The sequence below is a fragment of the Prionailurus bengalensis genome, chromosome C1, assembly GCF_016509475.1.
Source record: "Prionailurus bengalensis isolate Pbe53 chromosome C1, Fcat_Pben_1.1_paternal_pri, whole genome shotgun sequence".
Lineage (NCBI taxonomy): Eukaryota > Metazoa > Chordata > Mammalia > Carnivora > Felidae > Prionailurus > Prionailurus bengalensis.
In genome coordinates, this window is record NC_057345.1 from 28,019,122 (window position 1) to 28,046,969 (window position 27,848).

At 47.2% G+C, this 27,848-nt stretch overlaps 1 protein-coding gene across 5 annotated transcripts; it reads right to left on the reverse strand.

Moving 5' to 3' along the window:
- Positions 1–301: 301 nt before the first annotated feature.
- OSCP1 (organic solute carrier partner 1) lies at positions 302–27,848 on the reverse strand. 5 transcript variants are annotated; one of them, XM_043574508.1, is made up of 11 exons: positions 27,636–27,848; positions 22,655–22,684; positions 17,499–17,653; positions 13,386–13,553; positions 12,537–12,617; positions 5,404–5,507; positions 4,830–4,958; positions 3,992–4,061; positions 2,471–2,610; positions 917–980; positions 302–651 (listed from the first exon to the last, which is right to left on the reverse strand). In XM_043574508.1, exons 1-11 carry the CDS (start codon positions 27,745–27,747, stop codon positions 535–537), a joined length of 1,170 nt encoding a protein of 389 aa, XP_043430443.1. In that variant the 5' UTR covers positions 27,748–27,848; the 3' UTR covers positions 302–534. The 5 variants fall into 5 exon arrangements, with proteins under 5 accessions (XP_043430443.1, XP_043430441.1, XP_043430446.1 ...); XM_043574506.1 differs by having other exon boundaries at positions 12,537–12,650; XM_043574511.1 differs by lacking the exon at positions 22,655–22,684 and adding an exon at positions 18,956–19,096 and having other exon boundaries at positions 12,537–12,650; positions 27,636–27,748.

The following is a 27,848-nucleotide window of genomic DNA, read 5'->3' on the forward strand; positions in this document are numbered from 1 at the left end:
GTGGCCTTACTTACTCTGCCTCTGAGGTTACGGTTCCCGGGGTGCCAGGCAGAGGAGGGCTGTCTCAGCTGGGCCACAACTGCCTTCCCCACCCATTTCAAAGTCGCTTACAAGGCAGAGTACATCCCAGGACGCCTTGAAGTTTTGTGACAATTCACAGGGGCCCGTGAGCCATAGGCATCCACAGGAAAGCCGCAATGGAGAGCCGCAACAGGCGCGCCCCCTTCCTGGCTCTGGGGCTTGAACCTATGGCCCTATGGCTTTAGATGGTTGCCATAAAACCAGAAGAAAATGGAGAAGGTCCAATTTAAAATGCAGAATATATTTTGGTGAGAACGTGGGTATGTGTGTGCCTTCCAGACACTGTGCTCCTTGAGGGAGACTTGTGTAGTTCAGTTACAACACAAACAGGAACGGGAGGTACCTGCTCACTCCGGAGAAAACCAGCGACATCATGTTGCTCCCCAAGGCGTCTCTGGGGTCCTTATCGGGGAGCCCGCCCCACAGGGGGCCGAGGGTCCCGGGCCAGTACACCTACAGCCCATCCATCATGGCAAGTAGATCATCCCCCTTGCTGGCACTCTGCCTCGGCTGGTCCGTGACCTCCAGCTCCCCCATGATGCGAGCCAGCTCTTCATTCCTTTGCTGGTCCTGTTGGAGAAACACCAGGGGAAGGCAGTGAAAGGGACGTATCAGCACGACTGCCTCTCTGTGCACCTGGTGTTTAATTTTCATCCCGCCACCGTGATGCAGGTCAGTTCCTCACCTGATTGCCAGGGAGGGGCTCTAGATACATGCTGATTAGAGAGAAGGGAGGGCCAGTGAAGTTCAAGGGAAGGGAGGGCCAGTGAAGTTCAAGGTTATTAGGAGGTGAGGAGGGGACTAACGTTTGGCTTGTGCAATCGCCCGCACACACCTGAGTAGCTTGTATGTTGATAACTTCGTAGGACAACTCTTCTGGCCTGGTTAGGGCTGCTTGTCTGCATGAGATAGTAGAGAAATGGGTCAAAGGTTAGGGTTTTCTCCCCGACAGCGTGGCACACCGGCGCTTGATAATTTAGAAGCCTATTTTTCCTGCCTCACCTTCTGCCGTTTCCCTCCAGCTTTCTGGCCGTCCTATCCCCAAGCAGTGTACCCTATGCTCCAGAAAGTCAAGTCCCTGTATGTCTCTGTGCCTTTGCATGTACTGAACTTGGCCAGAATGTTTTTCCCCTTCCTCTGCTTGGCAAACTCCAAGACCAAGCCCAGATGCCAACTCCCTTCATCTGCTGGTGCAAAGTCAATCACTACGTCCTCCATTAGAACATTTATGACTCGGCACCGAACTAACTTGTGTCTGCGTGCATTCTCCTCCTACCCTGCGGGCTCCTGAGGACAGGCTCTAGGTCTTACGCTCTATCTTTGTGTCCCCAGCACTCACCAGAGTGACTCTCACACAGAGGAAGTTAGTTCAACAGGAACAGAGGGCAACTCCCATCCCAAATACTTGGGTGCAAGGAGGATCACATGAGATAATGATGCACGCGTGCTCTACAAACTATGAAGCTTTGTATAAATCTGGGTGGATCACTCTCCCTACTGGTTTTGGAGGAGGCTGCCATGTCCCAAAGACTCATGCTCTGACTTCCCTCTGGTTTCTTTCTTTCTTTTTTTTTTTTAAATTTTTTTTTTCAACGTTTATTTTTTTGGGGACAGAGAGAGACAGAGCATGAACGGGGGAAGGGCAGAGAGAGAGGGAGACACAGAATCGGAAACAGGCTCCAGGCTCCGAGCCATCAGCCCAGAGCCTGACGCGGGGCTCGAACTCACGGACCGCGAGATCGTGACCTGGCTGAAGTCGGACGCTTAACCGACTGCGCCACCCAGGCGCCCCTTCCCTCTGGTTTCTTAACAGATTTTTCTTACTATGATTTTCTTGACTTTCGATACTTCTTGTTCAGCTATGCTTTGCTGTGTAAGACATTAGAACTATTTCTTGAATGAATCCAGAAGATGCATGCTATTTAATACTGGTGGATTCTTCTTCTTTTTTTGAAAGTTTATTTACTTATTTTGAGAGAGAGAGAGAGAGAGAGAGAGAGAGAGAGAGAGCGCACGTGCGTGTTTTCGCAGAGGAGAGACAGAGAGAGAGGGAGAGACAGAATACTTTCTCTGTGCTGTCAGCGCAGAGCTCCACGTCAGGCTTGATCTCATAAACCATGAGACCATGACCTGAGCTGAGATCTCCATCTCACGAACCGTGAGATCATGACCTGAGCCTAGATCAAGAGTCAGACGCTTAACTAACTGAGCCACCCAAGCGTCCCTGGTGGATTTTTCTTTAACTAGGTTATTGAATTTGCTGGTTTTTCCTCTGTGACCTTTACACCTATATTTTAAGTGTTACTGGTTACAATGGTCATTTTTTTTTGGTTCTTATCACACTTAGGATTTTTATATATGCCTTGTAAGAAACAGGTTTAAAACGTACTCCTCCTCTTCATCAGTGGTGAAGAGATTCAACCGGAATCCTGGCTCAGGGCCACTGGGTTTCTTAATCTCCATCCCTCCCATCAGCCTGGCCAAGAAATTCAGCTCTTCTTTAGCAAGAGGGTTTGGAGCAATGTTTTCCTGCAGAAACAATTTCATGATTTTTAGCTACATGAAGGTGATCACATTTCCTGCTGAGACCCTGGAGACCCAGGGTGGTATTACAGAACAAGGCAAAACAATGACTCTTTACATTATCCGGGGAAGAAATGTGTCCAAACAAAGCATAGAAAAGAGGCTTAACCAAAACAGAAATAATCCACATGAGAAGAAGAAGGACCCTTAGCAAGGCAGCAAACCAGAGATTCTCACACTTTCAAGATGAGCGGAGGGCCCCCAGGGATCCCCGTTCTCCTCAGACGACCTTCCTCCTTGCAGAGGAAGAACATTACCTCCTCTTTCGTCAGTCTAGTTCCCTTGAGTTTACAAGTAGCCTCAGCAAAAGCTCCAGGTCCAAGGGCACTGCTTCCATCGGAGCTACCACACTGCCCTCAGGTGGTGACTGTGGTGAACACACCCGGGATCCCTTCCCTCCTCTTGCTGTCTGGCCCCGCTCAACCCTCACCCCTCCTTCCAACCCCGGCTCCTCTAACCCAGCCGCCCCCTGCTCTGCCTCGTCCGCTACTCTGCCTTTCTTTTGTCGCTCTGCCACCAGACCATTATCTCAAGTAGACTTCTCTCTCGCTTGAGATAAACCCCTCTGCCTCTTGCCTAAATGACAAGGTCCAAGTTGTTTAAGCCTCTTTGGGATCAGGCCCCAGTGTCCTGGTACGGGCGGCTCTCCGGCCACCTGCCTCAATTGCGTTATGACCCAGCCACGTGGGAGAGACGCTGCCTCCCGGCTCCCCCCCAAACACCACTAGGCTCACTTGTCCCCTGGTGCCTTTGCTTATACTGACACCTTGGTCTGTGGGCCCATTTCTCCTTCTAAGCCAGCTTTGTGTCCCTGGGTTCCCAGCCCACAGAAGTCGTTCAATCAATGTTTGCACATAACTATTTCATGATTTGTCCTATAGCTCGCTAGTAGCTAATGCTGTGAAAATTTATAAAGATGGCATTCAGAGAATCTAAAACCCCATTTTGAACGGAGCTACCACATCATTATGTCGGGTAGCCCTGCAAAGGGACGGTTTAATGATCAGAACACACGAGCGCTAGACTCAGCAACCACAGACCTAGTGGCACGGGTACCATGCCGTTTCACGTGTCCTGGTGTGTGGTTCCAGCTTAATTATGGTGGTTGAGCCAAGCCTGAAATTACCTAATTAGTCAGATCAATGGAAGTCTTCATGAGAAACTACAATTAAAAACCTTTGTACTTGCAAGGCTGAACTGAGAAGAGTGTAAACAATGAGGGAAACACTGGCTGGCTTTGAAGTCTAGAGTTTCCACCCTTCTCCCCATCCCGGTTTTTGTGTCTAGAAATCAGCTCTGAAGAGGAATAAGGAGGGCGGAAGCTCACCTGGGTCCGTGGAGCTAAGTTTTTTGATGCCCCAGACATATGGGTTTCCACCGGCCGGTTCATACTGTACCTGGTGTCAACAGAAAACTGTGAAAACACTTTCCAGCCCTTTTACACTGACTTGTTTCTAACTCAGAAATACAGCACGTTAACTTTTATCCTGAGACATTAAAAAGCATCCAGAAACGTGCCAGGATTACAGAATATAACTAAGTGGGTAGCAACCACGCAGATTTCATGGCTTCCCAAAGAAAAATACCTGTGAAGTTAGGTGGAAATGGCTCTTCTCGCAAAGTAATGTAGATTACTGAAAAAAACGTGAACAGTACGTGAAGGCCACGCCATTCTGGATCTCCATGGCAACAAGGGTTTTGGCTAGTGCTCTTCCGTGGCTATTTAAAATTTTTTTTTTAACGTTTATTTATTTTTGGGACAGAGAGAGACAGAGCATGAATGGGGGAGGGTCAGAGAGAGGGAGACACAGAATCTGAAACAGGCTCCAGGCTCTGAGCTGTCAGCACAGAACCCGATGCGGGGCTTGAACGCACGGACCGCGAGATCATGACCTGAGCTGAAGTCGGCAGCTTAACCGACTGAGCCACCCAGGCGCCCCATCCGTGGCTATTTAAAATTATTTATTTTTCAACCTGTTGAGTTACCTGATGTTTGGGCATCTTGGGGGCCCTTGGAAAATGTCAGGGCTCTGCATTCACTGTATCTGAGGGGAAATTATTTCACTTGTCAGCAGGGGTTTTCATAGGGGAAGTCAAGCAGGTTTTTAAAAATGAAGTGACCTCCCTCAGACTTGAATTCATTCGGGGAGGGAGAATGTGCTTACATATTGGTTCCCAGTTTCAGGACTCGGTCTCCATACAGTTCAAAAGAACCTTCTTTTGGTGCAGTGACATAGTTTCCACCATGCTTGAATTCTACCTTCTTCACTTCTTTGCCTTTGCTGTCGAACATTCTACAATACAAAGTATGACATGATGGGATGTTCTCCAAGCTCGGGTAGTCCTGGAGGCTTCTTTATTCTTTGTACTACAGGACAAAAAGGAGATTCATGCACTCCTTCAAGATAAAGATGCTGGTTGAGGTAATAATAACAATATTTACCAAGGACGTGTGAGGTGCCAGGTGCTGTGTAAGCACTTCAGAGCATTATTATCTTATTCATTCTCACAGCAACCATTTCATAGATGAGGAAGTGAATCTTGAAGAACTGGGCGGTTGGCCTCAAGTGTCTGCTAAGTGGCCTAGCTGGGATGAGAACCTGACCTTCTAACTGCTGTGCTTCACTGACTGACGGAAGGCTGGGGTGGGTAGGAACCCGGCACTTTCTACGTGGTGGCCTGCATGTGGGTTTCCTGGCACCCCAAACGTTGGTCTGACAATTACTGTTGAGAATTCACCTGATGAGTCCAGGAACTTCAGTTCCCCAGGGAACGGGCCCGGACACCGGCAACACGAAGCGACCGTTGGAATTCTGAACTTTGTCCTTTAGAAATAAGGATACCTGGGAAAAAATACACTTCTTGTCATTTTTCTTGGTATATTTTCCTAGACATAAGCATTCTGAGGATGGAAAGTGTGTAATGGCTTGGGGGTGTTACCTAGTGAGCTTCTAACAACGAGAAAGACTCAGCGTAACTAGCCCTATAGAGTTACAGTGTTTTTCCAACCAGACCTTCTTTTGAGCCGCACAGCAAGTCTTCCAGGTGAGCTGTATTACCCTCGTTTTAAAGATGAGGAAGCTGAGGTTCCCCGAGTGAGGGGACTTGCCCAAAGAGAACAATAAGGACGAGGAACTGGCAGCTCAGAGGTTGAGACGCTCTCTCAAGGCCAGCCAGCTCAGAAGGGGCAGAGCTAAAGATTCAACCCTTGTGTTTCTGACTCTGGAGCCTGAGCTTTTGGCCATGTGCTAGGGGCCCAAGCAGGTGGATCTGGATCCGGTTGGCCTTAGAGTCTGAAGGTCTTTTATGTGACTGCAAACACCATAATACACTGATTTCTACTTCCTGGTTGGCTTTTTTTTTTTTTTTTTTTTAAAGTAATCTCTACATTCAGCGTTGGGCTCAAGTTCACAACTCTGAGATCAAGAGTCACATGCTCTACCAACTGAACCAGCCAGACGCCCCCTGGTTTGCATACTTTGTGTCAAGGTCTGGATCAGATGAAACTCCATCAAGGTTGCAGTAGTTAATCAGTTCTATTGGATCCTGGCTTCCTCATCTGTAAAACGAGATAAATTCGAGGATCCCTTCAAACTCTAAAACTCGACTAGATTTTATTCATAATATCATCAAAAATAAGCATCTGTTGTGTGCAAAGCAGTGAAAATGCAAAGGGGTAAGAGTGTGTAAGATGGCAGTTTGGCACGCTGATGTTAGACCGTCTAGGCTCACACCCCAGCTGGGCCACTCCTTGGCTCTGAGTTTTGGGCAAGTTCTACAACCTTTCCGCGTATCACTTTTCTGTTTGGCAAACCAGGGGTGATAATAGCATGTATTCAACGGGTAAGTGTTACCTGCTAAATCAGATAATGAAAAAGCACTTATCGCTGCGTCTGACACACAGTAAGTGCTCGATACGTGGTAGCTAATACTCTTAGGATTACAGTCCAACCGGACCCAGGACCCGGGCGTAAAATGGCAACAGGGGACAACACACAGCAGGATATGCTGGATGGTATATGCACAGTAGCCCACTGAGGAGAATGACCACAGGCATGGGAGTGGGCAGGGGTGAGTGTGGGTTTGGAGCTGGGCACGGAAGAAGGTGGGTGTGAAGACACTTTAGAAGCAGAGATGGGAGGGGCACCTGCGTGGCTCAGTTAGTGAAGCATCTGACTCTTGATTTTGGCTCAGGTCACGATCTCATGGTTTGTGGGTTTGGCTGGAAGACCTTTAAGGAATTTTTAACCGTAAGATTCTGTGACCAAGAGATGAGAATACAAGCATGGAGAAAGAAAATTTGGAGAGAGAAGTGGGAATATATGCATGTGCTAGACCCTCTGTGAGCCTAATTCTAATAAGGTTGACTGTGTCATAGCAGGTCTGAAATGTATACACTTCAGTCCAGTGTGTGGTTGTGTCTGACCCGACAACCTGCCCTTGGCTGGATGGGACTGTTGGGTCTGTCTGCTTGCCCAGCCCCTCTGCTGGCCCTCAGCTGTTAAGTGTGGCTCTCCTGTCCTTCTCCTCTTCTTTCACCCTTTCCCCCCCCAAGTGACCTCATCTACTCCCAGTGTTCACCTCTGTGCTGATGGTGCCCAGATCTCAAGCTGCCACTTGGTCTCCTGCCCTGGTCACTTGGTGCATCTATCCCATTGCCTATTAGACGTGTCTACCTATGGGTTCCGTGGGATGTACCTCCAATACACCCTGCTCAGAACAGGGTCATCGTTTGTCTTCCCAAACCTGATTCTCCTCTGGTGTTCCCAGTTGTAGCGACTGACGCCACCAGGGCACTACCTCAGCCGTCTGAGTTTCTCTCCTCGCCACCTTCCCATGTGCATTCAGTCACCAAGCCCTGCAGACCCAGTAATTATTCCTTGTGTTTGGCCCTTCCTCTCCACCCTGGTCCCTAGTGCAGACCTTCGTCATCTCTGGCCTGGCCGCTGCAGGTGCCTCCTAACTGGCCTCCCTGCCCCCCCTCACCTGGTTGTGAGCCATCCTCCATTCTTCGGTGAAGACCCTTCTTTTTTTTTTTTTTTAAAGTTTATTCATTTTTGAGAGAGAGAGAGAGAGAGAGAGAGAGAGAGAGAGAGAGAGAGAGGGGCAGAGACTCCCAAGCAGGCTCCACGCTGTCGGTGCAGAGCCTGATGCAGGGCTTGAACCCATGAACCATGAGATCATGACCTGAGCGGAAATCAAGAGTCAGACACTTAACCAACTGAGCCAGCCAGGCACCCGTGAAGAGACACTTCTAAACTTCTATCAGGCTGTGTCCTTTTCCTGCTTTAGTGACTCTCTGCTGCCTGCCAGATAATGTCCAGTTGGCCCGTGTTCTTCTCTGCAGCCATGTTCCTCCTTGAATCCTATGTTCTTGCCATATCCAAACGCTTGCAGCCTTCTGCTGCCTCTGTACCACGAAATACACCAAACAGGTATGTGCCTCATGCCTTTACTGAGATGGTGTTCTCTACTTCGGATGTCCACTTAACCCTGCTCCTATTTTCCCATGGGCCTGGTGAAAATCCATTTTTTAAAAAAGATATCAGATCCTCTATGAAGACTTTTCTTTCTTTCTTTTTTTAAAAAGACATATAAGTAATCTCTACGTCCAATGTGGGGCTTGAACTCACGACCCCAAGATCAAGAGTCACATGCTCCACCGACTGAGCCAACCAGACACCCCAACTTTTCTGATTCTCTGAGGTAGAACTGACTGCCCCCACCCCCGTGTCCTCCCTCTTTACGCTCTTCTATTTTAAAACCAAACATCTGTAAGGCACTTAGTGCATTTCCCCCTTCTCTAATGAGTTCCTGGGGGCAGGTAGCATGTTTCCTATGGAAAGAGGAAATGAAAGTCACAGGGCTGTGGGTCTGGAGTGCCAGATGAGGCGTGTCCCTGAGCAGTCACATTCCCCAGGACAGTGGCTGGGCTCTGCTGGCCAGGAGGAGAGCCAGCCAGGGATGTCAATGCTCCGGGAACAGGGGTGAGTGACTGGGCAGTCAGTTTCAGTGAGTGATGAGTGCAGGGCTTTGTGTGGTGTTGGGCTTATTGGTCTGTCCTCACTAGGGGAGGGCCAAGCTGGTGAGGGCAGGAGAATAATGATCTGAAAGCAAGGGGGAAGGTGGTGGAATGCTGACCATGCTTTTTACACCCTACCTGTGGACAAGGGAGGATGACCAGCCTCCACCAAGAGACCAGAAGACTTTGAATGCCGTCTCTATGACTTATATATTCAATTGCTTATTTGACTTTGCTACTCAGATGCCTAATAGGCAAATCAAACTTAGATAAAATTAATTAATTTTTCTACTCAAATATACTTCCCTCAGGCTTTCCCCCTCTCAGTTAATGGCACCACCTGCTGCTCAGGCCAAAAACGTAGTCATTCTTCATTCTTCTTTCTCTCCCTCCCCATGTCCAATTTCTCAGTAAGTCTTAACTGCTCTTGCCCAGAAGGGATACCCCAAATGTGAAGACTTCTCACTATCTCCACTGGCAGCAAGAACTGTCATTCTCTTTCTTTCTTTGCTTTAAAAAATTTTGTTTAATGTTTATTTATTTTTTCAGAGACAGAGACAGAGCATGAGCTGGGGAGGGGACAGAGAGAGAGGGGGAGTCACAGATTTCGAAGCAGGCTCCAGTCTCTGAGCTGTCAGCACAGAGCCCAATGTGGGGCTCGAACTCATGAACCATGAGATCATGACCTGAGCCGAAGTCGGACACCTAACCGACTGAGCCACCCAGGCGCCCCTCTTTTTTTTTTTTTTTTAAAGATTTTATTTTTGGGGCGCCTGGGTGGTGCAGTCGGTTGAGCGTCCGGCTTCAGCCAGGTCACGATCTCGCGGTCTGCGAGTTCGAGCCCCGCGTCGGGCTCTGGGCTGATGGCTCAGAGCCTGGAGCCTGTTTCCGATTCTGTGTCTCCCTCTCTCTCTGCCTCTCCCCCGTTCATGCTCTGTCTCTCTCTGTCCCAAAAATAAATAAACGTTGAAAAAAAAATTAAAAAAAAGAAAAAAAAAAGAAAAAAAAAAAAGATTTTATTTTTAAGTAATCTCTACACCCAATGTGGAGCTTGAACTTACAACCATGAGATAGAGTCACATACTCCACCGACTGAGCCAGCCAGGTGCCCCGAGAACTTTCATTGTCTTTAAAAAAAATGTTTATTTGTTTAATTTTTATTTATAAAATAATAATTATTATTATTTAAAAAAATTTTTAATGTTTATTTATTATTGAGAGACAGAGAGAGACAGAGCATGAGCATGGGAGGGGCAGAGAGATGGGGGAGACACAGAATCTGAAGCAGGCTCCAGGCTCTGAGCTGTCAGCACAGAGCCCGACATGGGGCTTGAACTCACAAACTGTGAGACCATGACCTGAGCTGAAGTTGGGCGCCCAACCAACTGAGCCACTCAGGTGCCCCTAAAATAATTATTATTTTATTTTTTTGATAGAGGGCATGAGTGAGCAAAGGGCAGAGAGAGAGCGAGAGGGAAAGAGAGAGAGAGAGAGAGAGAGAGAGAGAGAGAATCCCATGCATGCTCTGTGCTGTCACTCACGAACAGTGATCATGACCTGAGCCAAAATCAAGAGTTGTATTCTTAACCGACTGAGCCACCCAGGTGCCTCTAAATGGTTTGGTTTTTTTGAGAGAGAGAGAGAGAGAGAGAGCGCGCACAAGGGGCAGAAAGAGAGGGAGACAGAGGATCCGAAGCAGGCTCTGTGCTGTCAGCGGAGAGCCTGATGCGGGGCTAGAGCCCACGAACCGTGAGATCACGACCTGAGCCGAAGTTGGACGCTTAACTGACTGAGCCACCCAGGGGCCCCAAGAACTTTCATTTTTTACCCAGATTTCTATAGTAGTGTCCTAGCTACAGTCCTATTTCCGCCCTTGTCCCATACAGTTCATCTTCCAGAACACAAATCAGATCACGTTATTGTTCACCTTAGGATGCCTGAAATGTTTTCTTTACTCTTAAAATAAACTCCTCACTTGGGTACAAAGCTAAGTCAACTGGTAGGTACCAGTTTAGTTATAACTGGCATCTGTTCTGATGAGTCAGTGCCCACGCCACACAGCTTGTTAACTGTATCACTCCTGCCTACATAGGCTTCACTCACACTGGCTTTGTCTCTGTCCAAGGAACACATCATGCTTTTTCCATCTCAGGATCTTTGAACTTGCTGTCCCTTCAATTTAGATGCACTTCCCTGAGATGTCAACTCATGTGTCTGTCCTCAGAAAGGCTGCCCTTGACATGTCTTTAACTCTATCATCTAAGGATGCGCTGTCCAGTACAGTAGCTACTAGTCAAGTGTGGCTATTAAAATTAACTTGAAAATTCAGCTTCTTTGTCACACTAGCCGTATTTTAAGTGTTCCATAACCATATGTGGCTAGTGGCTATCATGGTAGACAGCACAGATATAGAACATCTCTATCGCGACAGAAAGTGCTATGAGACACTGCTGGTCTAAAGGGACATTCCATCCCAGTTGCTCTCTATAACTTTACCTTATCTTGTCATTTTCCTAAAAGTTATCAGAACCAGAACATGACTTACTTGTCTTCCCCGTCTCTTCCTACTAGTGTAGAACCTCCCCAAGGCAGGGCCTTTGTCTTGTTCTCCCATGTATCTCTCACCCTAGTATCTCAGACACTGAGTGAGTATAGAGTAGGCACTCAATAAACAAGTGTTGGACTGACTAGTTTTACAGAATGAACTGATTCCAAGGGCGGTGGATAATCGAGGGGAGGTATAGGGAACATTCTATGAAAAGGCAAAGATGGAATGATGTGTCCCAACATCTGAAACAATGGCAAGAACACGAGGAAGGTCCACGAGGGAAGGAAATGGGAATGGGAATGAGAGTCTGGTTGAGGGTAGGTGATCTGAGGAGACTGCCTTTGAGGAGGCAACTCTGCAAGGGTTCTGGAGGGCTGAGGGGGTTGGGGATTGGGATGGTTGTAAAGAACTGCTCAGGATTTCAAGTGGGTTCCCACTAACAAATCTAAAGACTATCAAGACTGTTTTGAAAACAGAGAAAATCTGTGTAGGCAATCAGACATTGCGGCCGAGCAGAAACACCTTTAAAGACCAGCCTCGGAAAACCAGCCAAGTGTAACGGAGCAGCAGCAGAATATCGTCAGGATATGAGATTCCTATTTTTCTTCATGGACATTCAGATGTTTCACTGCCTGCCTACTTGGCAATTAAAGCTTAATATATTTTGTGGTTTAATATATTTTAATGATTTTGTTATAAACTTATTATTAGGAGTGTCTTTTCATTATAATGGATTTTATCTCGTCAGAATTGAGAAATCAATATGGCTCCTTATATCACTACAATCCATAAAACAATGTCCACACAGGCACTGTCCTGAGAAGAATATGATGCAGGGTTTTCAATATTTTAAAGCAATACAAAACTTAATCTTATTTGTACTTTCATATATTTTTAAAAATTTTAATCGATGACTATGAGAGATCTTAATTTATGTTGGTGTTATTACTCCCATCTATGCTGAATAAAATTATTCATGAGGGTTAAAAATGAAATTGGCCTCTGAGTTGAAATCTATTTGTCTTCCCTGGTCCACAGAGAACACATTTCCTCTGGAGAAGGGAACAGACCATATTTTAAAGAGATACATAGGGTAACTGGGCAAGAATGGCGATATCACTGTCTTCCTTGGTCCATTTGAAAACTGCTGAGATTTGTTATCGGCAATTTTATCATCATGGAGCCAAGCGCTGAGGACACCACTAACTGGGCCACCTCAGGCGTCTTCTGCCTGGCCCCTTGGCACCCTGTTTCCCTAGGACAGCAGTGGCAGGGTGCTCCTGGGGCCACCCACTCACTCACCCGGATGTGCAGGTCCTGGAAGAAGGTGAGGAGGGTCTGCCGGATCAGCTGGAACTCCCCCGCAGAGAGGCCCCCGTATGTCTGCCAGAGGCAAAGCAGAAAGAAGCACTTCACTTCCAGAAGTGAGGTGGGAAGGGCAGACAGGCAGGGCTAGGCGGGCACTCAGGGGCTGGAGCCAGAGAGGCCAACAGGGGACTCAGGGAACTCGGCTGCTGGGGGAGGAGGGGCAGCAGGAGAGCCGGCCCGGCTCCCTCCCCAGGGGGAGAGACCCCATTATGGTACCCTTCACTTCTCCCTTCTCCCATTCAGATTTAGCAGAACATCCACCGTGAACTCCTTCTCAGAGGGGTCAGGAGAACATGGCCGTGCTCGTGCTCTGTGTCATTGCTTTCCCGGCGTTGAAGGCAACGGTGAGAGCGCATAAGATGGGAAGGCCTATTATATGACCTTTTAATCTATTTTTAGATACTTGTAGATTTTTAGAATTTTGGGGAGAGTGGCAGGCTTTGCCTATTCTGTCTGTCATAGAATCTAGCTGTTCTTTTTTTTTTTAAGATGTTTATTTTATTTATATTTTGAGAGAAAGAGAGAGAGACAGAAAGAGAGAGGAGGGAGGGGCAGAGAGAGGGGGAGAGAGAGAATCTCAAGCAGGCTCTGCACTGTCAGCACAGAGCCCCAAAGACGTGAGGCTCGAACTCACAACAGTGAGATCATGATGTGAGCCGAAATCAAGAGTCGGACACTTAACTGACTGAGTCACCCAGGAGCCCCAGAATCCAACTGTTCTTATCAGGGGGAATGAGAATAAGAACAGGGCTGAGGGATGATGAACTGGCGGTGACCTCTTACTTCAGTCAGCTGCCGGAAAATCTCCTCCACTTGATGCAGGATGGCTGGGGAGTCTTGGATGAATCCCTTGATGGCATCTAAATGATTGAAAGTGACGAGCAACACATCCTTGGGGCGGGGGCACAGCAATACTTGGTGTTTGAAAGCCATAGTCATCAGGTCATAGAGCTGAGCAAAATAAAGGGGATCAGAGAAGTAGACATCAGCACCTGCACACAATCATTCGGTCAAGCATTTACTGAAAACCAGTTCTCGGCATATCATACAGCTCAGGTGACCACGTCAGTGATCACTCAAACCAAGATACTTTTGAGAGTCAAAGGGGATAATATTAGTAATTAAGCCAGAGCAGCAGGAGGAGCATGAAGCCAGACCAGTGGAGGAGCATTCCTGAGAAAACCAGGATTTCTGGTCAGCTCACATGTGTTGCTAGTGGAACACGTTTGGGACAGTATCGGCAGCCACGGGGCCCTGGACTGGTGCTGGCCTCAGAGAGCGAAAACCCAAAAGCCAGCCCTCCACCACTGTGGCTGATGTGCTGGATGGCCCTGGCCAAGTCCCTCCACCTCTCTGAGCCTGAGCTTTCACACGTGTAAAAATTATTCCCTAATTTCCTGTCATTGCGGAACTGCTGAGAGGAGGCAGGGAGATGGTATGTGCACATGTGGTAAGTGTAAGGTCCCACAACCATGTAGGAGCAGTTTTAAATGCTGAACGGTACTTAACGAGATATCAACAAGCCCCCCATGTGGTCTGACCGCCCATGAGCGGGAAGAGGTGAGACACTGGTGAGGACCAAAGTGGTCAGGATAGGTTTTGCGGGAGCAGAAGGCTGCAGTCACAGGTTCACACCGACTGAGGGAGGGGATAGGCATTCTAGCTGAGGGCAACAGCATGTAGGAGGGCCTGAAGGCAGCAAGGAGTATGCTATTTTCCTGGGAGAAGGAGGAGGACAGCCTGATTGGAGAGGGGAATTCGTGTTGGGGTCGGTGGGAAACAAAGTTGGATAAATATGGCAAAATTAGAATATTAAAGGTTTTAGAAAGACAGGCAAACTTATTTACTTATTTATTTTTAATTTTTTTTTAATGTTTATTTTTGAGAAACAGAGAGAGCACAAGCGGGGGAAGGGCAGAAAGAGAGACAGAGACACAGAATCCCAAGCAGGCTCCAGGCTCCGAGCTGTTAGCACAGAACCCAAAGCGGGGCTCGGACTTACGGACCACGAGATCATGACCTGAGCCGAAGTCGGACGCTTAACTGAGTCACTCAAGCGCTCCAAGGCAGGCAAAATAATTTAGAATAGACGTGGTGGGGATTAGAGAGCTACTAAATTTTTCCGAGCTGTCAGGATAGAGGTAGTGGTTAAGCCAGATCAGTGAGTCTGGCAATGATAAAATGAGATGGAGTGGAAGGGAGACTGGAGTTGGGGAGATTGGCTAGGACCTGGCTCCTGATAGGTGTGTAATAACATCTAGTGACTACAAGAATGAAAGAAACTGGGCTCGGTCTGTTACATCCGGCATCGGGCTTCCGGCTCAGGTCATGAACTTGTGGTTCATGGGTTCAAGCCCGGCATCCAGCTCCGTGCTGATGGTGCGAAGCCTGCTTACGATTCTCCCTCTCTCTCTGCCTCTCCGCTGCTCACAGTTTCTCTCTCTCTCAAATTAAATAAATAAAAACTTAAAAAAAAAAAAGGATGAAAGAAACTTTGCTGGAGTAATCTGGATGTAAGGCCTGGTATAAAGATGGTGGGCATGGAAAAGGCAGGGAAAGGAAGCACACGTGACTCTTCAAAGGAAAAGCGTCACATGTGGCGACTGCCTGGCTAGGTTTGGGGACGAAGATAAGGGCTGTCTGAAATGCGTTTTCCATCTAGTGCTCAGGAGAAGGCCAACGCTGACAGTGGCAGGGCAGTCTGGGGGATGCGGGGCAGAAGGAAGCAGTCTGGGAGAGAAGCTACCGGCACGTTCGAGGCAGGGTGGAGACTATAAGCTATGACGATCTCGTGTGGTGCTGAGCACGATCACATACATCACCTAGTTTGGTCCTATTTAATCTTCACACGGACTCTATGATGTAGAGGTTAGCCCAAGTTTAAAAACGAAGAGACTTGCCTAATTTTACATAGCTGGTAGTAAGCGCCAGGGTGAGATTTGAACTCAGGATGGTCAGATCCTGAGGCAAGAGGAGCACCCTGGGGTGTGTGTGTGTGTGTGTGTGTGAACATAAAATACTAAAGATATAGATTTGAGACTCTCTGCCGTCATTGCCAGACATGAAGCACCTGCTGTGGATAGGACACCATGCAAGGAATCAAGGATAAAAACAGGTATAAGATGAAGAAATGAAAATTCAGATTATTCAGTAAATTGAGTCTCATAGCTTGTAACTGGTAGAGCTAGATACTCGAATCCAGGTTAAAAATTTTTTTTTATTTATTTACTCTTGAGGGAGTGTGCATACATGTGAGTGGGGGAGGGGCAGAGAGAGAGGGAGAGAGAGGGAGAATCCTAAGCAGGCTCCTTGCTGTCAGCGCAGAGCCTGACGCAGGGCTCGATCCCACGAGTCATGAGATCGTGACCCAAGCCGAAATCAAGGGTTGGATGCTTAACCCACTGAGCCCCCCAGGTACCCCAAGAATCTAGGTTTTTTGATTCCAAATTCTGTGTGCTTTCTTTACGAAAACGTGGACCTTCTTAAAGGCAGAAGAGTGAGCAGAGCGGAGAAGGTGATTAACACTGATTGAACATCTGTTACGTGCCAAGTCTAGGTGTGCTATGTTTTCTCATTGAATCCTCCTTGAACTGATACAAACAAGCTATTATTATCCCTATTTTATAGATGAGAAACTGGAGGCCCAGGGAGATCAAGTAACTTTCCAGAAGTAAGTGAGAGGGGGTAAGGGCACAGTTAAAACCAGTCTGTCTCCCCAAGGTTCCCAGCTTCCAGCATTAAGTGACCACTGATTTTGCACACTCAGCACTCACTGTCAGTCCTCAGGATTTTAAAACCTTCACATAACGGAGACACTAAAAAATAAATTATTTAAAAATTATTATTGTTATTGCTATTATTAAAAATAACTGAAGCCCATATTTCATTCAGATTTCATTAGTTTCCCCTAACGTCCTGTTTCTGTTCCAGGACCCCATGTTACATTTAGTCATCAGGTCCCTTGGGCCTCTCTTGGCTGTGACAGTTTCTCTAACTTTGCTTGGTTTTGGTGGCCTTGCGAGCTTTGAGTACTGGTTAGGTACTTTGTAACGTGACCTCCAAATGTCATCTGACATTCTTCTCACGATTAGACTGGGGTTGTGAGTGTTCGGGGGGGAAGACCACAGGGGTCGAGTGCCATCCTCATCACATCCCATCGGGGCACATACTACCAACATGACTTATCCCTGTTGACGTGGACCTTGATGGTCCCGGTGGAGGTAATGTTTGTCATTTCTCCACTGAAAGTTGGTGTCCCCCTCCCCTTCTGTACTGGCCTCTTTGGAAGGAAGTCACTGAGTGCAGCCCCCACACAGGGAGTGCGGGGTTATGCTCTCCTTTCTTGATGGCAGAGCATGCTCTGAACAGGAGATTCTTCTGAATAGGAAATTTGTCTGTTATCTGCCATTTATTTATTTGAAATTATCGTTTTAAAAATCAGAGTGCCCCAACAATTTGTTCCCCAAAGATATAGATATGTTCATGTTCTAAGTAAAGACTGAGCAGTATCGAATTTGCTTTTAAAAATGTCTGGTTTCCTCATCGCAAAGCTTAGATTTGTTAAGAATGAAGCAGAATTAGTGTTTAGGGTGGGGCACCTGTGTTGGGTTGAGGTTCCTAGGTGTGTTCCTAGTGTTCCCAAATATGGGCATGGATGCCAGCCCTCTCTGGGCAGGTGGAAGGACACAAACATCAGAGGGGTTGGGATGGATGACTTGAGGTCTTTTCTAACTCCAAAACTCAATACCAACACCTGATACTTGTGAGTGGCTTTTTTTTTTTTTCTTTTTGGCAAGGCACCATTGCATACATCATCTCATTTGACCCAGTCTGTGCTCATCCACAAAGGGTACAAGAGGTGCAACCAAGGAGACAGAGGCAGCTGTCTGCTCTCACCTTGTCCATGCTGGCCTGGTTCAGTCTCATAATGGAGGCATGAGCCAGGCGGTCGTAGACGGTCCTCAGGGCCTTCTTGGAGTAGAGCTCTTGGGGTTTGAACAATTCCTCCATAAACTTTCGATTGAACATGGTTGAGATGATGTCGTGCAGAACTGTAGAGACAAGAGAGAATACAGCTGAGCGAGGTACTGGAGGAAGCTGTATTCGGGAAATGGTCTCTGTGTATGAATGGGATGCAGGGGCCGGTCTAAGCAGAGCTGGGGATGCTGATGTGCTGGTGAGATGTGCTCCCTTGGGATAAACCACACAGGTGTCCCAATAGAAAGCAGGGCCCAGAGTGCCTTATGAGCCTGTCCCAGAGCAAACATAAATGTGACAACGTATAAATGTGTCATGCTTTAGGGCCTATAAGCCACTTTTATACAGGTATTATCTCACTTGATGGGGGAAATGTTTCTTCTTTCTTTAAAAAAGATTCCTACGAACATTTTCGATCTCTTCCTTGAAATGAGAGGCAGTATTGCTCTTTGTGTTTAGCTAATCTGTAACGTTTTTACTTAAAATTAAATTTCATAAAAATGGGACCAATAATGGTAATTGACTCTGTTTAAAGAAAAAATACTTTATGAAAATAGACAAGTCTACCCACTGGTTAGAGATTTCTAGTGTTTCTACAAGACATGTACTTCATGCACCATTTTAGAATGCCTTGATTTCTACATTTGATCTATAATATTTAAAAAAATTTTTTTTAACGTTTATTTTTATTTTTGAGACAGAGAGAGACAGAGCATGAATGGGGGAGGGGCAGAGAGAGAGGGAGACACAGAATCGGAAGCAGGCTCCAGGCTCTGAGCCATCAGCCCAGAGCCCGACGCGGGGCTCGAACTCACTGACCGCAAGATCGTGACCTGAGCTGAAGTCGGACGCTTAACCGACTGAGCCACCCAGGCGCCCCTACATTTGATCTATAATATTGATATTACACTGTGGTGACGTCTCAGTGTTGTTCAAATGGAAAGTTTCCATCTGGTGAGAATAAAAGTCCTAAGGCATGTGCAAACCAAAGTGTCTATAATTCTAGTCGTTCATTCACTCATTCAATTAACTATTTTGTGCTGCTCAAATAACATTAGTTGAGGGCTAGGAAAACCATCTGGTACAAGAAATAGGACCAGGTATGTATGAACACAGATTATTCTTAATTAAGCCAGATATATGCTGACCTCAGGGTGAGAGTATATGAATGCTGAGAATATACATTCATAGCAATTAAAACTTGCAAGAAAACTGATTATTTAGAATAATGATACAAACTCAATTACTAAACATGAGTGATTATCACCGAAGGATACAAATGCCCCTTTCTCTTGCCACACAAAGGTGGTACCAGGTGACTGGTTGTGACCATGAATTTTGGAGACTGAAGGCAAGGTAGTGTGGTCAGGTCATACCTTTAAGTCATGGATAGAAGTACCCTGAGCGCTCAGGCCAGCACTAAAAAGCATCTGGGCACCTGGCTGGCTCAGTTGGTGGAGTGTGCGACTCTTGATCTTGGGGTTGTCAGTCTGAGCCCACAGTGGGTGTAGAGATTCCTTAAAAAAAGTAAAATCTTAAAAAAAAAAGCATCTCGAAGAACATTTTGGGGGGAAAGGGGAGCTGGGGGCTAGTTGTGTCTAAATCTTTTTTTTTTTTTTAATGTTTATTTATTTTTAAGAGAGAATGTGTGAGCAGGGGAGAGGAGCAGAGAGAGAGAGGGAGACAGAGGATCTGAAGCAGGCTCTGCGCTGACAGCAGAGAGCCTGATGCGGGCCTTGGACTTAGGAACCATGAGATCATGACCTGAGCCAAAGTCAGACGCTTAACCGACTGAGCCACCCAGGCACCCCCAGGCTGTTTTTAAATCTTACCTGGAAGGGCTACGGAGAAAGAGGGGAAGCCCCCTCCCCACCTTTTTTAACAGAAAAGAACTAAATGACTGTGGCTCCTGGCAGAAGTGTTGAACTCACACTTGACCTTAGGACTTCACTCTAGGCTCTATCTTCTTTGTGAGGAAGAACTCCATTACCAATATAGGGTAGGCGTCACCTCTGACAATTTGAACCCATTGCAGCATGCCCCTAATGTGCACTAAACATTTCCCCAGTGTGGACAGTTTGGGGACATATGAACTCTTCTGGGTTTGCTTCATGAATGGTCTTTTGTCTTTGGCCAAAACAAGCAAGGGCCTGCAAGGAACTGGGTTTCCTAACCCTGTTCTTACCGTAGCCTAGATCAAGTGCAGAATTTGCAAGGGAATAGGTACAAATGCAAAGCCACATATAAGCCCTCAAAAGAAAGAATTTGAAGAATTTTCCAGATTTATGTAGGGCAAGGAGGAGTGCCAAAGAGGAAGAATTCCAGTTGAAGAATCACATCAGCTCTGGTCATGTCAGTGTTTACAAAAGCTGCCATTTACCTGGGTGCTGGGTCGTTTCTCTAGAGTCTTTGAGTCCCTAGCAACTTAGACCCAAATACCTCAGTTCTAAAAGAAAGAAAATTGCAGGGTGAGTGTTAGTCACTCTGGCACAGTACAAAGCAAAGTGAAACCTTTCCCTCCGGGAAGTGAATAGGCCAGGTATCACCATGGCTCCTTGTACCAGAACGACCAGAAAGTCTACCTGTCATTAGGAGCACAGCGCACCCTGTCTCTGTGGGCAGGGCGGTGAACACAAATGCCCCCAAAGAAGAAATGACCGTTTTATGATTGGGTTCTGGCACCCAGGGCTCTCGCCTCTCGAATTTAAGTCTTTTTTTTTTTTTAATTTTTTTTTTCAACGTTTATTTATTTTTGGGACAGAGAGAGACAGAGCATGAACGGGGGAGGGGCAGAGAGAGAGGGAGACACAGAATCGGAAACAGGCTCCAGGCTCTGAGCCATCAGCCCAGAGCCCGACGCGGGGCTCGAACTCAGGGACCGCGAGATCGTGACCTGGCTGAAGTCGGACGCTTAACCAACTGCGCCACCCAGGCGCCCCTCGAATTTAAGTCTTTGGAAAGAGTATGGGGGCACAAATTAACAGGCTCACAGCTCACAATGCGCTTTACCCGGCACTTGGTTGAGGCGGGCCTGAAACTGTACCGGACTCGAGATAAACGCCAGGGCACGAGGAACGGAAGGCTGGCCTTCCCTAGAGAAGCAGTCCATGCTGTATTGAAGTTAAACCCGAGAAACGATTTTAAGCAGGCCTGTCGGTCTGTCTTGGTGTTAGCTTTCTGCACTCACATGAGCTCTGCCTAATTTCACGAGGCAGGAATGTGCTAGGAGCTAGGCGACAGCCTGCAGGGACTAAGGGCAGGGAAGGAAGTAATTTTTAACAGGTGCATCAGAGAGGGTTAGTAGCTGAGCTCTTAACAGATCAGGCTGCTTGTCCTGGGTTCTGACTATGAGGTCAGGTTCTGCTTGTTATTTAAAAATGCCTAAGTTGGGGTGCCTGGGTGGCTCAGTCGGTTAAGCGGCTGACTTTGGCTCAGGTCATGATCTCGCGGTCCGTGAGTTCGAGCCCCATGTCGGGCTCTGTGCTGACAGCTCAGAGCCTGGAGCCTGTTTCAGATTCTGTGTCTCCCTCTCTCTGACCCTCCCCTGTTCATGCTCTGTCTCTCTCTGTCTCAAAAATAAATAAACATTAAAAAAAAAATTTTTTAAATGCCTAAGTTAAAATAAATTCCAGTGATTTAATTATGTATACTCACAGCCTTCATAATTCACGTCTCACCTGAAATTCCACCATGTGTCAAGAGGTGGGCCAAAAATCGCTCAAGAGAAGTGGTAAAATGCAATAAAAGTGTGTCGAGGACTTCAGGTGTGTTTTTCTTGGATCCTGGCCTAGATGAAATAATTCTCTTGATGAAAGCAACTGGGTTTTAAAAAATTTTTTAAATGCTTGTCTATTTTTGAGAGACAGAGTGCAAGCAGGGGAGGAGCAGAAAGAGAGGGACGCAGGATCTGACGCAGGCTCCAGGCTCTGAGCCGTCAGCACAGAGCCCGACACGGGGCTTGAACCCACGAACAGTGAGATCATGACCTGAGCCAAGGTCAGATGCTTAACCGACTGAGCCACCCACGCACCCCTGAAGGCAACTGGGTTGTTACCAACTACCTCTGCTCTACATTTAATTGTTATGGGGAATATGCAATTTGGAACCGAGCCTAAAAGGGAGAAGCTGCTACTTCCAGGTGGTTACCATTTTTGAAACCTTACTATGTTCCAGGCACTGGGCTTAGAACTTTCCGTGCATTATCTCACTTAAACCCCGAGACAACCCTGAATTACTCTCCTTATTCTATCAAGGAGGACCACTGAATCTTAGGTTAAAGTCCAAGGTCACGTAGCTGGTGGTGGAAGTGAAATTAGGATGGGTGTTTGATTTTACCGTCTGTGCTCTTACATATTACGTATGTCGTCTCCTCGGCATACTTGGTATGGTGAGAGCATTTAAAATCTTGAGGACGATGGCCAATGGCGTGCATAAACCGCACCCAAATGTCAAGTGATGGAAGGTACTTGTGACATTTAAAGGTGGGGAAGGCTAAGGTTTTATTCTGGGGAACTGGCCAAATTTTCAGGTTTGCTGCTGGTTGTAGGTGAAGGGGAAACTGAAGATTTGGCACGATTAGGTCCTGGTGCATGCATGCTGCAGCCCACAGTCCTGGCGGCTGTGCAGCCACAGGCTCCCATTTTTCTCCGTTGCTCAGTAGAGATCTCTGTGTGCTAAGGAGAACGGCTCGGGGAGGAGCACCGGTGTCGAAGCGCAATTCTTTGGCTGCACGATACTGTCACATAATGGTTTTAAGGACTACCGGATAGGACAGTCTCCCCAGATGTGTAGCTGCTGTCTTGGTGGTCCCTGTCAAACTTGGCACTGATGAGAAGAGACAAATACCTAGGGTGCCATATGGTCCTTTGGCCAAAGTTTGCTTGGTTTTCATTTTATGTGCTGCATTTATTTAAGTAAGAGATTCCACCATACAACCAACGTCTTGGCTAAAGAGAAACTCACGCCTGTGTTTTCCCTTAGGAGTATTTAGAGTGGTCCCACAGGAAGCCCAACGATACAGGACCGAGTGAGCCTGTGGATGCAGACTGAACGCATGCAGCCCAGAGATAGCATACCTCGTTTTCTGTCCACCTCTGTCCATTCATCTACATGAAGCATATAAAAAGAAAACACCAGTTCATGAAGCAAGAACATTTTTTTCAAGGAGGCTTTAAAAACACCAATTCCGACGTTGTGGCCTATGAAACTTCAGTTTGCACGTGGGCAGTGACGTCTAATGCGGATACCCTGCCTTCCATTTGAGACTTTGGAAAGGACGACAGGTAAATAACAAGTTCCAAAAGAGCCCTGGAGAGGCTATGTCTTTTAGAGGGGGGCCTCGTGGGAGAGGAAACCCAGGAGAAACCAGCTACCTTGGGGTTGATCTTGAAAGGCCTGAGGAGTCATTTTCTCTGATGCTGTGAGAATACACACCATTCAAAGGCTTTTACAGACACTAACTTTCATGAGGAAGACTCCCCAGAGTAGGTAGAGAGAGGATTTTCTTTTTCTACAACCTGATTTTTTTTTTTTTTTGATTAAGATTTCCCTTTCCAGAGTACAGATGGAACTGCTCCAGATAGAAAACTTGAAAGGTGAACCAAAAGGAAAAAAATGTCCATTTGTTTCTGATTTACTTTTTACATATAGATGCATGACTCCCATGTAAAAAGAGGGGAATAATGAGGGGACCACTGTAAGGAAAGCCCCTGAGGACAAAAGCGGGTGGGGACATGCCAAGAGGAAACCAAATGAGGAGAAAGGTGCTTGGCTGGAGAAATCCGTGAGAATCAAGACCCTTTATAGGTTGAGATCCGGCTCTACCATTTGCTAGCTATGTAACTTCAGGCCATTTATTGAACCTCAGTTTCTCCATCTGTAAAATGGGGATCCGAACGGCACCTACGTCATAGGGTTGCGGTGGGGATGAAGCAGATAACACGCATCCAACACTTAGCTGGCTTCTCTTCTGGCTTCGCTTTCTGTACCACACGACTTTGGACACTACCCATAAAGGACGAAATGTGGCTTTTTTCTTTCCTTAATTTTCTGGGGGGGGAGATTTCAATGTTGAACTCCAATACCACGCCCTCTAAGCAGGGTTCTACGTGCATCCACATTCTTATTTATTTATTTATTTATTTATTTATTTATTTATTTATTGCATCCACATTTTAAACACATTTTGTAATTAATGGTCTCTTTTGGAAACACTTGCAAAATAGGTTGTTTCAGAGGTGATTTCTGAAGTTATAATCGAGCATCCATGCGCCTTCAACATACAGCACCAACAGCACCTAAGAAATCAGTTCGAAAGCACAGCCACTGCCGTGCCCTAACTGGTGGCAAAAGGTTCCCACTGCAAGGTTAGACGCCTCCGGGAAAATTCACCATCTTTTTCCCCACAAGTCACAGGCTTTTGGAGAGAAAATACTGGGGAAGCAGCACCAAGAACCTGGCCTTCTTGGAGCAGATACTGGTTTCTTTGGCATAATGTCCACATCCTCTGTCTTTTAGTGGCATTTATTTTACAGGCGGTCTTGCCTGATGCGTTCGTGGGCAGAGGGGTGGTGCTGCAAGGGGCCCAGTACTCTAAGAGACAGTGGCTCCCTGCTGCTGGCAAAATCGGGTCCTGGGTAAGGGCACTCCTGCAGGCAATGACACTCAGCTCCAGCAGAGGTCGTTCTAGTGCTGTGCGCCCCACGTCCCTGTCCTCCTGAGGACCTCAGGAAGGTAAAAACCACGTCCTGACTTTCTGTTATTTTTCCTGATGACTTGGTTGCAACAATTTCACTTTAGTATTTTGAATGGGAGGAAGGCTCAAGATTATCCAGAGCTGCCTGCTACATTGGAACTAGAAAAATAAAAACAGTATCTCACCACCATTCGCTGTGATCTGCCTGTCCTGGAAAAATCACTTACTGGCTCTATGTCTCAGTTTCCCCTTCTCTAAAATGAGGAATGTAAACAAAATGTAATAGGGTCTTATTTAGGAGTATTTTTGAGAGGACAGGAGGCAAAGGCAGCTTTTATTATTCTTGCTATTGCTTAAAACGTGGGACATTCATATGCAACACTCAAAAGTTGCCCCACAGAGACGGCACTTCCTTTCTGTTGAATGCTAAACTAGAGGCTGCATTGTGGCGAAAAACTGCAATATGTGCGCTGGCCTTGTGGGAGCGGGAGGGCCTCCAGGAGACCAATTAGTTGTGTAAGATAATGAAAACACCTAGAAGAAATATGATTTCCATTCACGGCATCAACGAGGACTTGTTTACCGTGTCTGGTGTTTTATAGGCCTCTGTGCGCCAGTAATGGCCACAGTGGCTCCTGCAGCTACGCCAACTCTCAATGGGGGGACAGAAGGGTGTTTCTCAGCTTTGTGAATCCTGAGCCCTCTACCCTGTTTTGTCACTGTCTTCTACAAGTCCCCATGAGCCAGCTACCCTCCGTCATTCCTTTCATAAAATCAGTGGGGTATGTTGGATACGTTTTTCAAAGCTCTCCCTCTCTTCCCCACCTCCCATCCCCCCTCCCAAAGATTCTGATACAGTCCCCCCCACGTATGGAAGTATAGTGCAGCAGTTGAGGACATATTCATTAAGAGTGTGAGCTCTGGAGCCTGATGACCTGGGTTCAAATCCTTTACTCTTCCTCCTACTGGCTATGTAACCCTGGGCAAATTAGCTTCCCCAACTGTGAAAAGGGGATAGTATTACCTAAAGGATAGTATAGCTGTGGGGATTAAGGTCTTCAGAGAGGTCCTTGGTACACGGTAAGTGCTTAGTAAATGTTTATTGTTGTTGTTAGGAAGATATGTCAGCTCCCCAGCCGCCCCCCCCCCCCCCACCGCCTGCCCCGTTTTAGAATCAGTTGCTGGATGAGACTGATCCAAAGCCCTGAATTCTGTGAATACACAGAACGGCTGGATCAGGCTCCACCCAGCATCTCACAGGATGTCTGACACTCACCCAAACTGTGGAAGGAAGGAACCAGCGAGTGGATGTGAATTGCTAACCATGGCTGAAACTCCCTAGAGCTGCGCTCGGCAAACCCAGAAGGACTATAGCTCCTGAAGACAAAGGAAACCGGTCCCTTCGCATTCAGAGGGTCTTGTCCTGACCCCCCCTCTTGAAAGCCAGCACCTGCTACTCATTGTGCAAAATATGCTGAATACAAGATCTCATTCAATTCTTACAACTTTGCTGTAAGTATGTATGATTCCCATTTTATGGAAAAAGAAACGGTCTTATGGAGGTTACACTCCAAAATCACACAGCTGGTTAAATGGCAGAGCTACAGTTGGAACCCAGTTGTATGACTGCAGTGAGTGTGCTCTTAATTGCTAATTTACACTGTCTTCTGAGATGCAGGCAGCCAGGGCAAGGACTACCTGTCAGCTCACTAGTGCCATCAGGCGCAGTGAAATCACAGAACATATGGGCCAAGGAAGACAGAACCCTCTTGAGGAAGAAATGGCAACATCATATCAAACAGCCAATTTAGATCATCAGTTCAACAAACACTGACTCAACACCAATTTATTCTGGCCTAGGCATTGCGCTAGGTGCTACAGTACAAAGCTGAATAAAACCCTCACGTGTGGGGGAGACACCCAAAGACTGTTTCAGTATAACATGGCCAGTGACAAGGTAGGGAGAGGCATGCATGGAGTGCTATGGGAGGATTCTCAGACCCTTTCCCCATCTTCCCGAAGGAGAGGATTCTTAAGCTGAAAATGCAGGATGGGAGGGGAACTATCAGCACAGAAATGGCAGGTTTGGGATACAATGGTGATTACTAGCATGGAAATCTGAATGCACATGCTTTAAATGTAGACCTATGATTAAGATACACAGTAGGAGGCAGGCAGTGGTGGAAGGTAGGACTGCAGAGGTGGAGAGAGATCATGTCAGCGAGGGCCCTGAATCATCCTGCCGAAGACTTGGTCTCTGTCCAAACAGCAGTGGAAAGCTGACAAAGGGTTTTAAGTAGCGGGGAGTATGGACAGATTTGCATTTTAGAAAGCTCACAGGCGGCAGTGTGCAGAATGAATGGAGGGGGTATGCTGCAGGGAACTCTTTTTATCTCTTTGTGCATAGACTTGGACTCAATCGCACAGGCACAACAGTGAATATCTGAATATGTATGCTTAACGTCCGAGTATGCACGTTTAACATCAATTGAGCATACAGACTGTTGGAGAGAATAAATTTTTAATCTTGGGTCATGTCAGTTACCTTTATATCCACTCTTCTTTCTCTACCTTGAAATACAGATTTCTTTCATACTTAATCCCAGGAAACTTGGTGAAAGCGGATGTTGGTTGAGAGGAAGGAAAAGAGGGAGAGCATAAGGGTGGCAGAGAGTTCTGGGTGGCCATTTCTCCGGAAATTAGACGTGGTGTATATGGGTGACAGCGTTTGCATTTCAGAAACTCTCATATAATTATCTCCAGAACTGCCTTCTCTTCCAGTAATTGTAAAGAGAATAACTTAAAAGTCACTTGTGTTTTCTTATTTATCTGTTATTCCAGAACCCCATCTTTCTAGAAATAGCTTCTGAAATGAGCAAGACTTGCCTCCAGTTCATGAAGGAGGCTACTACACAGAGGACAGGAGAATCCTCACCTCGCTGGAGTAGAGGATTCTTGGACTGGCAAGGAGTTTGTCGCCAGGTGGTGGGCGGCTGGGACTCCTACATTTGGGAGGGATCATTTGTCAAGAGAGATTGGGAGATCATCTCTCCAGTTTGAGGGAGGGGGGAGGAAATTGGAGGTGAGGGGGTCAGGTCCCCTAATGATATACCTTAGCGCGGGTATTTAATCCTTCCGCTGCGAAATTTTTTTTTTTGGAGAATTTGACTCCTGAGGGGCTCTGACCAGACGGGGCTGTGGCGTTATGGGGCTGGCTATAGGAGCGCGGGGTGCAGCGGTGTTGGTCAGTCTGCAGGGGGGCCTGGCTGGGGGGACGGGGTCCGGCTGCGAGCGCCGGGGCGGCGGGGAGGGGGCCGGGCTGCGGGGCGTGGGGCTGGCTGCGCGGGCCGGGCGCCTCTCACCTTTGCGGGCCTTGTCTCCCGGGATGTTCTGGGCCCGCAGCCGCTGGTCCAGGATGTAAAGCATCTCCCCGCCCAAGTTCAAGAAGAGCAGCGGTAGCGTCCGCACCGACATGGTGCCAGATACCAGCGGGGCAGGCGACGAGCCCCGGGGTTGGGTGGCGGGAGGCCTAGACTCACAGCCGCCGCGTCCCCTCGCTTGGTTGCCAGGGTAAC

Excerpts from the sequence above, each read along its gene's own strand:
- OSCP1 (XM_043574506.1), bottom strand. The coding sequence starts at position 27,747 with ATGTCGGTGCGGACGCTACCGCTGCTCTTCTTGAACTTGGGCGGGGAG. Across the intron at positions 4,959-5,403 it reads GAAGTTCCTGGACTCATCAG|AATGTTCGACAGCAAAGGCA; the intron begins GTGAATTCTCAA and ends TTTGTATTGTAG. Across the intron at positions 981-2,470 it reads ACCACTGATGAAGAGGAGGA|ACAAGCAGCCCTAACCAGGC; the intron begins GTACGTTTTAAA and ends TATCTCATGCAG.